This window comes from Sinohyriopsis cumingii, chromosome 11 (assembly GCF_028554795.1).
Source record: "Sinohyriopsis cumingii isolate HCF-2022 chromosome 11, ASM2855479v2, whole genome shotgun sequence".
Lineage (NCBI taxonomy): Eukaryota > Metazoa > Mollusca > Bivalvia > Unionida > Unionidae > Sinohyriopsis > Sinohyriopsis cumingii.
Genome location: NC_142971.1, coordinates 113,238,439 through 113,253,937, shown reverse-complemented (window position 1 = coordinate 113,253,937; position 15,499 = coordinate 113,238,439). Strand labels below are relative to the sequence as shown.

The 15,499-nt window shown below is 34.2% G+C and overlaps 1 protein-coding gene across 3 annotated transcripts in view; it reads right to left on the bottom strand.

The window, feature by feature from the left end:
- Positions 1 to 4,559: 4,559 nt before the first annotated feature.
- The window catches only part of LOC149789438 (protein NEDD1-like), an 80,713-nt gene continuing 69,773 nt past the window's right edge, over positions 4,560 to 15,499 (bottom strand). For all 3 annotated transcript variants that reach the window (XM_089975531.1, XM_089975530.1, XM_089975532.1), the window contains one exon: positions 4,560 to 15,040. In XM_089975531.1, the coding sequence (XP_089831657.1) occupies positions 14,936 to 15,040 (105 nt within the window). In that variant the 3' untranslated portion in view covers positions 4,560 to 14,935. The remainder of the gene's footprint in view (positions 15,041 to 15,499) is intronic.

The following is a 15,499-nucleotide window of genomic DNA, read 5'->3' as shown; positions in this document are numbered from 1 at the left end:
CAAGCTTCTTCGTGGATAGCTAATGGGCAATCCAAGTAATTGGTGGCTTCAGATTTTACTTAAGTCAAAACTTGAAGTTGAACACAAGAAGGTGTTACTTTGCAGGAAATCCAAACCATGTTTAGCGATTATGTGGTGGAGAGATTGTTTGCAAATGAATTCCCCAGGCTTTTATTCACAACTTTCTTCTGGAGCCAAAAGTTAACAGAATGCTCCAGCTAGTGATAAACTTGAGCTGGGTCATCAAAGTTTATAGCTGTGCCAGGGTTCAAGATGAGGCATGGTTGGTACACAAAACTTTCTTGTGACATTCTGAATTACAGCTGTATTAAGTTGGACATTGACCTACCTTTCGTACACTAATGACATTGCACATAGGTTGCCTCCAAATATAAGTTTTAATTGCATAACTCTAGTACTCAATGTGGTATCTTCATGTAATTTGTTTGTGATATCTGTTTCACTGTGAACCACAGCAGAGGAAAATAGGTCTCTGTTACCTTCTTTTATTTTATGTCAAAGTTATTTACAAGTTAAAGGAGTTATGGGGAAATCAGTCTTAATTTCAAATTTTTTATGCAACAGTAGCTTTGCCATTGATCTTGTTGGGGGTGCTGTACTTGTGATGTCTATTTAGCACTTCCAAATAATGCCATGTTAACACTGTCCAGGCTCCTTAACTCCACTGATTATCATGTTTTAGGGTGAGAGCATGGTACTAGTACTGCAAGTGCAAATTAAGTGAACCCTCTGCATATTCAGGATCAAATTATCGGATGTGTGCCTCTAAAAAATAATAAACATTGTAAGAAAATGTCATCCAAAATCTCATGTAATTCACAATGTCTATGATCATTAAATAATAAAGTTATTTTATGCTGCAAAGGACATGTGATGGAACATATTATTCTGACATGTCAAATGACACATTCTATCTTTGATTAATTTATTGACCAAGTTTGTGAAATGTGATTTAACATATTTGGTTGTCAGGTATACTTACAAAACGAAACATCACATAATTAGTATCAGCATAATTTTCATGCATAAATGAACTTATATTTTTCATTTCTTTTTAAATCAGTCATTGACATTTACAGAATTTTGATCAGAAAAATGGATCTTGGATAAATTCTGTACTGATTTACTGCTTACAAGTTTTAATTCTTAGTGAACTTATATTTGTTAAATATGCATTCACACAAATTTAGTACAGTCAACAACAAAGAAGCAGTCAGAAGGATGTATCCTAGTACAAACTGAACAAATCCTGAAAACTGCTGTTTGTACATCACTGGAAAAGAAGGGGAGCTAATTCAGTTTATATTGCAGTACCTGGACAGATAATGACAAGGACCCAAGAGAATTAACTTTTAAACTATATCTTGATTATCGGGGCCCCGAGTGGCCGAGTGGTCTAAAGCGCTCTTCGTTACGGATCACTGCCATCTCACCTCTGTCTGCGGCGGTTCGAGTCTAAGATTCAGCCAATGTGGGTATGTGAGAAAGCTTGCCAGTAGCTTCTCGTGGGTCGGTGGTTCTTTCCTGGGTTTTCCCAGGTTCTTCCTCCACCATTAATACTGGCCGCCATGTATAGCCAATCAAGTGCTGAAAAATGGCGTTAAACCCCACAACAACAACATCTTGATTATCAGATTTTTTATACAAATTTTGTCTTCCTGACAAATTTCAATATATATGTATATATAAGGTTCAGTGGTTCATCAACACCATCCTGACTACATTCTGCCAATTAGAAGTAAGGTTCCCAAAAAGTAGTCATTATTACTAATGGTACAAATTGCAACAACAACAAAAATTGGAAGGTATAAAACCCTTTGAAGTAAATTTAAACAAAGTCATAAAAGATAAAAGGTAAATATGTCAAAATTCCTGAAAAGGTATGGGGAAAAAGCATTACAAAAAATTCCTTAAAAGGTAGGGCAAACATTTGTATCAAACCATGTCTTTAAAAAGCATAAGATTTTCTCTAGTGGTATATCATTAGAAAGCTTCCTAATTAAGTTCACAGCAGCTGTAGGCATTTCATGTTAATGAAATGAAGTTATGGTCTTCAATAATTGGAAACTACCCTTAGAGGAAAGTAGGTTGTAATGACCTACTTTTACACAAATTACTTTATAGGTGAATGTATCCTAATTTTAGAGTTGAATTTTCCTGCCACTTCCTCTAGCTTTTGACACAGTTACATAATTCTTAACTGCTACTGGGTGAAATGATCAGTGACCTACTTTTTTTCCTATATAATGACTGTGTTGTTTACAGTGTTAAAGTTTAACTCTGCAACTTCAGTTGTAGTCATGATATTTTCATGTATCTTTGTCAGGGTATTGCTTTAGTTCATGATAACCATTAATCTATTGATCTTTTGAAGTAGGTCATGTAGGCAAGTTGTCAGACACATCCACAACAGCAGTACCAAGATATACCAAAATACTAAGATTGATCAAAAGCTACTTCTATTCCTTAAACCTGCAGTGTCTGTCCATAAGCATAATGGATTAACTAGAACCAACTTTATCATTTAAAAAAAAGCCTTTCAGTGAAAATTCCAGGCCAATATTACCATCCGTTTATGTGGAGTAATAAAACAATTTTATGACTACCATGGAAACTATGTTGCACATTAGATCAGTACATTATTAATTTAAGATGAACCACCTTTTATATGTGGTAATAATCTCTGGGCAATATAGAAATCCCCTCTCATGATCTCATGATTTTCAAGATGGCCACCAAGGAGGAAATTTTGGAGGTCAACTGCATTTTGTAACAAATTGTTCAATAAAAACTCAGTCTGTTCAGGAAGAATAGCTGTAATAGTAAATTATTTTAGTTGGCTGCAATATTTGAGGTATAACATAAAATAAGTGTTCAAGTACAGAACCCAGTACCTCACCTGCATGCATGTTGATACTATCACAACTGTATCTGGCTTGAACAAAAATAAATGCAAGCCATTAAATATGTTGATGCTACCACCCAAAAAGCAACAACTATGTCTCAAACAAAAATCACATTTCTTCATGTTGGTGGTCAAATCTGCACCTTTTCAGTGATGACCAATTGTTTTGCAAATGTCTTAGTGACATCCCATGGCTAGAACAATTTAATATGACTTAACCAGACATTCTCAAGAACATATATTTTTTTTTTAAATATGCATAATGGCTCAATCAAGGTAATGATTTTATGGCAGACTTTTTTTTGCATAGATGCTGCAGGTTGGAGTTTGATTCATTGATTTTACTCGTCAACCCTTCCAGTGAAGGTTTTTACTCCTGAAAATGATAAAGTACATTTAAACATCTATATGATTATGAGTGATGGCAGTTAAGGAGTCATGGAGGTTCAAAGGCTTCACAACTGAATAGGTGCAGGTTCAAATCAGACCAGATTTCAGCAACACTTCAGGTACATGATATATACCTGGCTTCAGTGGCCTCAAAATACTGTAAGTTGTCCAAAAATTACATTCCTGAAGAAGGATTCAAGTCAGTTACTTGCTTGCTGTGACCTTGACATATTTGAAGCAGGATGTGTGCCTATTGTAGGTAACATATTATCTATAAATCACAGAAGTTTCTGTTAAACATCTTGACTGGTTCACATGTTACTGGTATATTCCAAACAAGGATGTAAGTCATTTAACTGTTTCTTTTGCTATGACCTTGACCCTTTGGGCAGGGGCATCACTGAAATATCTAGCAATGGTATGAGGTCAAAAAAATAAGTATTATTCTCTGCTCTGATGGATTTTGAATGTTATTCAGCAAATATGCTATGGAGAACAAAAGGTTATGAGTGCATAATAAATACTTCACATTCTTCAAAATGACACCCATCCCTAAGTATACGAAAAAATTCACCTCTTTTAGATGGCATTAGCCCAATCAATGATATAATGTAGAAAAGCTTATATCAGAAAATCTTCAAAGCTACAAATGAATATCCTTTGTAATAAAGGGCCATAGCTTTGAATAAAGAGATAATTCAAGAAAAATCTAAATTTTTACCAATTCCAAGTAATATAATGGCATGAAAATTTAAAGAGCTCATCTACACAGTACCAAATTTCAATTGTTTAACTCATGTGATTTTTGCTTAATGACATAAAACGGTCAAGAAAGTACACAAAGTCCAAAAAAGTTTGAAAATGTATTTAAAAATATGAAAAACTAATGGTATGGCCTCAAAAATCTGATCAAGTAATTTACTTATGACCGTGATAATTAAAACATAATGGTGCTATGTTGAGTACTATATATGCTTTCACATTAAAGCAAATTAGGGATGAACAGTATAGGCAGAAAGCATCATAACAATATTCTCCATTCTACTACTGCAGTGGGAAAATAATTAAAATAGGGAGGGGGTGGAATTGGTGGGCTAATTAAGTTTGGGCCAAGCTTTTTGACAAATGTGACTGAATCTAACAAGTCGATATGGGTGCCAGCTTGTCCACAAGGCCAAAAATGAGTTTGAGCAAAGTATGGACAGTGCCAGAAACTACAGAGAAAGAAAACAACAGTAGCAACTTTTTGTTAAACTGTTTAATATAAAACAATATATATGTACATTAATATCTTAATAAAATCCCATCATAAACAATAGTCAGAAACATACATGCTCCTTGGAAATGCACAACTCTTTGTCTTGTAGAAAGAAGACATCTTTACATTGTACATGTTCAGAAAGAAATTTAATAACAGCAGCCAACTGAACACACAAAATGTACTGATTATTTGCCACTCATGCCTGTGCAGTTGCAACTGATTTACACTCTTACTACATTGTGTAATATCCATATGTTACAAGTACTGTTAGTCCCAAGTTGATTTATACTCTAACTACACTGTGTAATATCCATATGTTAGAAGTACTGTTAGTCCCAAGTTGATTTACACTCTAACTACACTGTGTAATATCCATGTTAGAAGTACTGTTAGTCCCAAGTTGATTTACACTCTTACTATGCTGTGTAATATCCATATGTTACAAGTACTGTTAGTCCCAAGTTGATTTACACTCTTACTACACTGTGTAATATCCATATGTTAGAAGTACTGTTAGTCCCAAGTTGATTTACACTCTTACTACACTGTGTAATATCCATATGTTAGAAGTACTGTTAGTCCCAAGTTGATTTACACTCTAACTACACTGTGTAATATCCATGTTAGAAGTACTGTTAGTCCCAAGTTGATTTACACTCTAACTACACTGTGTAATATCCATGTTAGAAGTACTGTTAGTCCCAAGTTGATTTACACTCTTACTACGCTGTGTAATATCCATATGTTACAAGTACTGTTAGTCCCAAGTTGATTTACACTCTTACTACACTGTGTAATATCCATATGTTACAAGTAATGTTAGTCCCAAGTTGCAATGTATTGGGTCAGCAGCACATGTTAATGAATTGCATTCAACTACTGTACAGAAGTGCAGCATGGTCAGTCCATTTTTTATGTACTGTATATTACATAAACTAAACTGTTTTCTTATCTGAATCTTTAATTTACTTTACAAATAACTCAACAACTTCAAAATTTTAATAACTAATTAACAGAACTCCTTCAATCCGTAAGCACCTTCAGTATGTGGAATGCGCTGAATTCAGTTTTTTGGGAAGAGGGGAAGGGATCAATTTGTATCTTACAGCAAAAGTTGCATTTCATTTGTGTCTGAATCTGTTAATGGTTGTTTTAAAACAATTACATTTACGGAAAGTTATTTTATACTGAATTGTTCATAGCAGATTTGTAACCACAACTGTTGTAACAACCGGTTCTCCACAAACAGATACTAGTTCACAATTTAATGATAAAGTATGATTACTCATACTGCTTATACTCACTTATAAGCAGAGTAAAACTGAAAACAGACCCTGATATGCCATCACATTATTTGCCAGCAGGTCAGGGTCTACATTGTTAGTTCTATTGATTACTCCTAACAAACTGTGTAGATCCAACAATGCTTATGTATTACGCCACAGCAAGTCTGGGTCTGTGCAGTTTGCAGTTGAACCCGACTCACAGCAAGTATGTTAAGTAGATAAAATTGTACCCTCTCCACACTTAAACAAAATGTACATCCATCAAAAAGATAGCTTGACCCACTGCCTTGCAAGTTTTGCACACAATCCTATTAAGGTAAGGGGCACTGCATAGGTAAATAAAGGCATGATAAAGCAAGGTTTGAAATAAGATTTACTGGTCTTGAAACTGAATACAGTAATGTGCAATAGCTGATTAATTTGTAGTCTAGATGTACATCAACTAAAAACACAGATGACAAGGACTGTATACTGTGGTTTCACTAATTTTCATGTGACACCAATTTTGATGGATTTTGTTCTTACCCTAAGCTGTAAATTTAAAAACACAAAGAAAAATGTGCCATATATGATGCAGAAACTCACAAGCCATTTTCTTACTGAAACATTTTTAGCAATGAACAGAGCAATCTTGATAAATCATAAAAATTTCAAGCCATCAAAAAAGTCTTTTAAAACAATTTCACTACTGTGTCTTATATAAAACATGTTAGCTTTTACCCGTGTTTGTTTTATTATAACCCTTTATAAAGTGCATTTTATATTTTTTCAAAGCACATCTATGTATAAAGTATCTGGTAACTGATTTCCATGTATTGCCTCAAAATTTGTATGTCACGAGTTCAGTAAAGGTTGAGATAATGTGAAAAAGCATAAGGAATATTTGCACTAGTATTATAGAAAATGATCCTTCATGTGAAACTGTTGTTAAAAAATTAAAATCCTCCTGAATTGTACCGAGCACGGGGCAGCTGGTCACATGTTTGATTCACATGTGGAATAATTAAATCATCCGAACCAAGGCCGTTTGAGTTTAAACTGAGTATTCTTAAGCCACGGTGTTAACATCATAGTCATGAAAAAGTGCTAATTGTCAGCTCTATGGACACTATTTTAATTAACGGAACATTACAGCTATGCTTCAACAAACAGTTGGTTTAGTAATATGGCTGCCTCTGATGAAAACACAGTGCAAGTGACAGATTTCAACATAATGCTCTACTTGTACAGATGGTAATGTTTTCGCCATTCAACAAATGCTGTTTCTTGTCAGCTTAGTTTTGCTCTTTTTATTCTTTATTTTGGGTATATGTAGAGGTTAACTGCTGAAATTAAATACTTACCAACTTGTAACCTATGACGGGCAAATCAACAAATTTTAGTATACACAATTAATTACATGAAAATCCATCTCTACAAATCAAATGTCCTGAAAATAGCAGAGTTTTCATTTTCTAAGGCACTTCGTTAATTTTTATACTGCCCCCTAAAATTTACAATTCCAAAAACAATTCTTAATCCATCCTAGTTTATATATCAAGCTCAACTTTATGTAACCTTCACGTTTGAATTCCTTGTCGAATATAAATTTTTTAACATCAACTTAAATTTTGAACATCAACTTAAATTAAATTCAACTTTAAAATGTTTAAGAAAGTTAAATATCTTTACTGCAGATGTTTGGATGGTGGTGACTGTAAATATAAAGAGATGAAAAAACATGAATGGTTAATTTTGTGCCATGGCAAGAAAAGAAAAATGCCTTGCCATGGGTCACAAAATAGCAGCTGACACAGCCTTGCTCTGGAGAAATCCAACCTGCACTAATCTCTTTGGTTTTGTGGGGTTTAACAGCATTATTCAGCATGTTAAGGGGTATACATGGAGGTAAATCTATTTTGATGGAGGAAGAACACTTGAAGAACCACCAATCAAATGGGGTGCTACTGGCAATGTTGCCTGATGTAAGACTCCTAACCCATGCAGACAGAGGTGAGGTGTGTGTAATTTGTAAAGGTGAGTGCCTTAGGCCACTCGGCTACCTGGGCCCTTGCACCATTCTGAGTCTGGTACACTAGCCATTGAGCCACCACAGCACCAGATGAAACAGTTCAAATCTCCATCCCTCTAACAAATCATTTGTATGAGAAGACTTTTCATTGCAAATGGAGACCCTTTTTAGAGAATGACCAATGCAAGTTGTCCCTAAACCATAACTCAGTTATGTATGAAATTAACTATAGTCTAAATATCAGCAAAATTTTGAACTTCAATAAAAGAATGGATAAAAAAGGAAGTAAATAATAGGGACATAACCCTATCAGTATTGGTTTAGAACCCTTAGATATGTTTGTCCAAAGAGTTTTTATGGACCTCAAAAAGTTTTCAAGAAATATTTTTTATAACATAAATTTAACTTTCTCCTGTTACTTTGCTGATCACTGGATAAATATGTAGAAAAGTATAAGCAAAATACATAACTGCTCCTTTATGGCACAGGGACACGACTCCATCTGTTAAATATAGGTGTCATATCTTTAGCTCTACACAAAATGGGAAAAATATCCATTTTACTTATTATCTTTGAAATATAAAAAATATATATCAATATAACAAAATTTCTAAATTTAAAAAGTGGTTTTATTTAGTTTAAACATATTCAAACATTTTTCAAAGATAAAACTAATATTTAGAAATAATGGAGTTCTGAAGTAAACCATTTTTCAAGGTTGTTGAATCCAACCACTGGCATACTATTTTTATGTAAAACTTGCATTCATTGGTTGGATACTCTGGTGCAATAAGACAGTACCCGTTTAGCTTATGCACTCTACCGCTATCATTAAGTTACAATGCCTACCAATACCAACTAAAACAAGCTATTTCAATGGCCAGTAACATCAGAAGACAATCTGACGGTTATATAAACAAATGTAATGATTCTGAGTTTCAGGATTTAACAGTTTTGTTATTTTGCAGAAACCATTTTTCTTCTTTCATCCAGTGTTGACATTTCACCTACTGACCGAAAATTCTGACTTGTCTTTTACATCTCAAATGCAAGTTATCTACCGAGTTTGGCCATAGTTTGTCGTACAGGACATGAGATATTTTGTGGAAATCTTTCTTTCTTGGGGTCCCTCTAACCCTGACCTTTGAATTTTGTACACCAAAATCAAAAGGGTCTTCCTTGTCTTAAAGGAAAACCAATCACAAAGTTTGATCAAAATAGGGGATAACTCAATAACGCGAAGACACGCTCTTCTTACTGTCACTGTCAACTTTTAACATGTGACCCTAAAATTATCAGGTGTCTAACATCTCAAATGCAAGCAATTTACAAAGTTTAGTGAAGTTACTGTGTGGATAGTTTTCCTTCTTTATGTCCCAGTGACATTGAAATTTAACACTAAAGCCAAAGATCAATAGGTTTCTTCCTTGCCTAAATGCAAGTAACTTGCAAAGTTTTTTCATGGTATATGTGCTCTAGTTATTATGTGAAAGTCAAACAGACAGATATACAAATGGACAGCATCAAAACATCATAACCTCTGCCTAATAGTGGGTGTGCCTTAATATGGGCAAAGATTGGTTCATCTCTAAAAATGCTAAGAAACAACTACAAGATGAACCAACACTTACAGATCAGTGAATGGACAGAAAGACAGATAAACAGGACAAAAACAAGCACCTGCTATTGCAGTCTGGGCACAATACTTCGGCATACAGTTACCATGACAAATGCTGTTATAACTGAAACAAGTTTGTAATCATTAATGTACAGGCAAGCTATAATTTAAAACTGTAAAACTAATTTACAGGTATATGTACATCTAAATCTATATTTATTTATATCTACACCTATATTTAAAAAAAGGACACAATTATAGTTTTGATTTCTTGTATAAAAATGCTATACTAATTAATCCTTTTTGTATAAATGCCATAGGGGAATACAAGTGTAATACCTTGAGATTATTGCTTTATATACTGAAATTATTCCTATGAAGAAAAAAAACCCACAAAAAAACATTTCATCACTTAAACTGATGGTAAATGAAATAATAATGGTAAAAAGGAGTCTAAGGCACTCATATAGATATAATATGTGGGGTGAAAAGAAACAAAACAAAGAAACAAAATAAGGATATTTTGAAATGGTTCAGTGAAAGAAAACATGCATGTCTGTGATATCAGTTTTTTTTTAAAAAATCACTTTTGCTCAGTTAAATGAACTAGGCAAGTTGTATTTTAAATAAAAAAAAATACATATCATGCATAAGTTTACAAATAAGTTTTACAAATGAATATATCAGTATGGTGAATGACAAATTATTGCAGTATTTAAGTCCATGGCTTGCATTTTCCTAGCTCTGTATAAACGTAAGGGAAAAAAGTAATATGGTTAATATGAAAGAAAATGGAGGTAGTGAATTGTTTGATTACTCACTGACTTACAAATTCCTGTTTAAAATTATTTTGAGAGATGAACTGAACTGAAAAATTCTTTTATCAGGTTTCTTAAGGAAATTTTAAAAAATTTGTAACTAGAAAATATTGCCAATTGTTTATGTTGCACACATCCAACAACAAAAAGGAACCTACCTAGGTCCACCCTTACATGCTGCACCAGAAGATATGCACACACCCCCCCCATATAACTGAACTGAAATTCCGAACTCCAAAACCAAATATCATACTAAGTATCAGTCAATGTGAAGAGAAAAATTCTTACCTCTCACTGAGTGATGTTATAAAAGTTCAAAAGCATACTGTGTGTCCCATCAGTTTCATGACAACAGGTTATAGTTTCAGAATCTACACTGTATATACCATGAGCTTCTGGTACATTATGCTAGTCAAATCTACATTAGTCACATGCAAAGACAGTATTGAAGACTAGCTGAAAGCTACTATGCTTAAATCTTTTCTCCACCATACTCATCAGCTCTACTACAATTCCATTTTGATTCTAATACTATGGGAGAGGAGAGACAGGGCCATTATATACATCTTTTTCCACAAGTTTCCAAATGAGTTTCACATACAACTAGGGAAGCACTGATGTATAATGTAACATCTGGATAATAAACAAATACAAAAATACCCAAAGTGTTTATGGAAAATAATTAAATGTTACTTGTTCTATTCCATATTTCTGATGATTATATAAATTATTAACATATGAACCTTACTCTGATTCTGACTTTTCTTTCTTTCATTCACTAACCACCTGTCTATAATATATTTTTAAAAGTAGGTAAGCATAAATACTGAAAATTCACAAGTAGTTTTGTCATGATGTTTTATCATTGTCAAGAAGTACATTCCAAAAATCACAGGGTTATCAATGTTTGCACAGCTCATCTCGACAAAGCTTTCAAATACCACGCAGGAAATAAATTTAGACTAAACTGATTTTCAGAACAAAATGGTGACACCGTTGTCAGTGTGAAATATGGATGATATTGATCTACTTCTGTAATAAGAGACTAGTACCATCTAGAGGTATCCCAGGGCTTGTAAATGTTAAGTTTGCTACTTGTCCTGCAGGACAAGTGATCTGGAGATTTCACTTGTCCTGTACCAATTTTACCCACCCTGCACTGTACATAATACCAAATCTGCTTGAAATGACACTCGTCCAAGTGACCAAGCATTACAAAGTGACTTGTCCTTTAGCTGCCATGTATAAACACTTGTGGACAAGTGTAATTTTTTCAGCCTTGCACCCCTACACCATACTGCATGGTTCGAGATTGGATAGTATGTATCTAGCATGCAAAATACCTATGTGGTCATGAACCAAATGCAAATACTTACACTATTAAAGCTGTACAATGTAGGTCAAAGGAAATTTTATTTGTACAAGTGTATTACTAACAGAGAAGTATTCAATTATACAATCATATACCTGAACAGTTACAACACAAAATTTAACCTTGACTGAAGCATGAAATATGGGTCACAGTGACCTGTTCTTGCAATGAGGGTGCAGTAACACATAAGATGCATCTCCCAAGTTTTATGATTCCAGGTATGACAATATATATAATGGATACAATACAAATCTGTGGTCATTAGCTTAAGAACAAATTCCACTTAAGGCTGCAAGATATGAATTGGAGGTCACAGTGCCTTTATATTGCATAGGTATGATAATCAAGAGATCCACACACTCTACATTGATACTCCTATGAGAAATAAACTTGCAACACAAAATTTAACCAAACACACTGAGGATAAAATAGGGATCAGTGATCTAATTTTGTAATGAGTGTAGACTATGTTACAAAGCATCCCCACGTTTTATGATTTGAGGTATAACAGTATGTATATTTGAGTTAAATACAAAAACTTTATGCCAATGCTGTACAATTAAACAATAATGTATATGTACAGTAAGGACCTTTAGCCTTTTCCCTGGACCTGGTAATATAAAACTGTTGCCCGGTCCAATCAAAAATGGTTGAGATGCAGTGAGGCTGTGCATCTTTCAATTTAGGACCAACTAGGCATCAAAGATCTACTGGTGAAAATCTCAAGTTGATATCGTCATCCATTTGGAAGCAGTAGAGATAAGAATATTTTCCACCACTGAAACTATATTGAGTGTTAATCATTTTCAATTAGGACCAACAAGACATCAAAACAATTCTTCTGATGAAAACCCCATGTCATAATGACTTTCCATTTAAGAATAGTGAAAACAAGATTTTCAACATGGCCACATATCAAATGCCAAACCAAACCATTTTAACTTAGGATCAACAACACATTATAATAATTCTTTCAGTGAAAGCCCAATACTAATATAACCATTCATTCAGGAGAAGTAGTAATCACAAGATTTTCAAGCTGGCCACTGTGATGGCTATATCTGCACCGTCTGTTGCTAGGACCAACCAGACATCATAGAAAGTCTTTTGGTAAAAACCTCATGTTGATACGATGATCTATTCAGGAAGAGTTGTTGTTGTTGTAGGGTTTAATGCCATTTTTCAGCACATGATAGGCTATACATAGCGGCCAGTATTAATGGTGGAGGAAGAACCAGGGTAAATCTCGGAAATAACCACTGACCAACAAGAAGCTATATTAGCCGAATCCGAGACTCGAACCCATGCAGACAGAGGTGAGATGGTAGTGATCCGTAACTGAGAGCGCTTTAGACTACTCGGGGCCCCATTCAGGAAGATTAACGATAACTACAAGATCTTCAACATGGCTGACTAGATGACTATAATGGATGTCAGCTTGGCACTATTTTCATTTAGGTCAAATCAGATATTACAAGAAGTCCTTGGGTGAAAACATCACGTTGATACAATCATCCATTCAAGAGGAGCAGAAAAAACAAGATTTTCAACATGTCTTATGTGACGGCCATACTGTACACATTGGCACCATTTTCATTTAGGGCCACCTAGACATCATAAGAAGTCTTTACGTGAAAACCTCATGCTCATTTAGGAGGAGTAGCAGCAAGATTTTCAAGATGGCCATTGCATGGCAGCCAAACTGAATGTCAGAGCTGTACCATTTTCATTTAAGACCAACTGGACATAATTATAAGTCTTTTGGTCAAAATCCCACAACAATTTGACTTTCTGTGAAGAAGTGATAAAAAGATTTTCAAGATGGCAGGTGTGATGACCATATTGGACATCAAATAAGTACCATTTTCATTTCAGATCAAGCCAATATCATAAGAAGCTGCTCGGTCAAAACCCCATTTTGATATGACCATCCATTCAAGAAAAGCAGCGATAACAAGATTTTCAGAATGGGAATGGCCAGTGATAATGAATGTCTGAGTAGTACTATTTTCACTACAACCCTTGAAGCATTTTACGAATAACCGTACAAGATATATGATATACCAAAAACCATCCCATAAACTCTTCTGGTCAACGACCAGTAGAGATAATAAAATAAGCATGTAACTTTTTTTTTCCAGATTTAACTGAATTAATCCCATCATTTTCATGGAATACTGTCAAACCTTCTAAGCAATGTTTGTATCAATACCAGGACTATCCTCATCAGTCAGAAGACGGGTGGTTCACCTGGCTACTTTTACTTTACACCTTACTTTAAAAAAAACAACCTGTATCCCTGTTGGGAGAGGTCCCCGAAACTCTCTACCTACTTTAGCAACTCACCCTCCAACTGTAATTTTAATGGAAGGCCCTGCATACTCTACATCACTAGCAAACTTAAAGACAAAACCATAACATATACAATGTTCACATCACATGATGACAACAATATTGCAGCTGGCAAAAGTGAAACCTGTATTTCGCAATGCATCAATCCAGGTGAGAAAACAAAATGCATGGTTTACTTAGAGAAGTACCACAATTATGAAACTCCTCTGCTGCACATCAGCTGAAATATAAAATTAATTTAAAATTTATACAAGTACAAACTAAAACTCACACCGAGATTTGGTCCAAGTATATGCATGTAGTCGTCATTAAAAAATCCCCAGAAACTCAGTTCCTCTTGTATTCTGATGTTCCTAGTCACAAATGCAAAAATAATCTTAATCCAAACCTATCGTAAGAACCTTTTTAAACCTCTGACAATGCATGCAACATTAACTTTACCTAACTGATTATACAGAGAATGGTTTTTGTGTACAGTCCCAAAATGGATACATCTTTTCTTTTACTACATTTCTCATTGATCGGACAAAATAAAGTACTGAATTTAAGTTAGTACATAATGATGCCATTTTTTGAAGATTAAGTGTGTAGCATTAAATTATAAAATCAATAATACACTCATAAATGCAGATCAAAACCTCTTAGCTGAGGTCCTGTATATAACATAACTCCTTATTTATTACATGCTGTGAATTTCTTTACTAATGTGTACTGATTTTCATGGTCAATAACACTGTGTTGGTGGACAAAGCACATGACTTAGAAAAGGGGACTCATATTTCTAAGGAAGGATCAGTGTTCATTGGAGTACCACATTTTTAGTTTATACCACAACACAATATCCATGAAAATTATTTCCTGACAATTAAATTCACAGAAAACTGTTCACAAAGGCACAATGTCAGAAGTTCTTCTTTAAGCGTTTCACTTCTTCCCTGAGTCTCTCTACCTCAGCCACAAGTTCTTCATTGACAGAAAAATGTTGAATTAGAGATCTTATTTCAGTCTGAAAGCAAATTAGAAAAGAAAAGTGTTACTGATTAACATGAAAATATTTTTATGTAATAAAGCTACCTGTGTGTTAAGTTTAACAGAAAATTCTGTAATAAATGGACACTTTTAAATAGTGTAAATACAAATTCAATGTGTACAGTACATCTCGGCATCTCTGCAGAAAAAAATGTGGTCTTATTAACAGGAAGATCAGCAAAAAAAGTCAACCATATACTAAATGAAAAAATGTAGGTGGTTCTAATTTTTTTCAATTTATTTTAAACTAGGGCAGTGGATTGGGGTATTTTACTCTATTTAGATTCAGAATTTGAAAATCAAAAGTAAATCAAACTTTACCACTTCTTCATTATGTAACTAAGATAGACCAATTACCCACTGGCCTAGCCATTAGCTTTTGTACCTGAATGACAGTACATGACCTCTGACCCTGGTTTAGTCTTGTCACTAAATG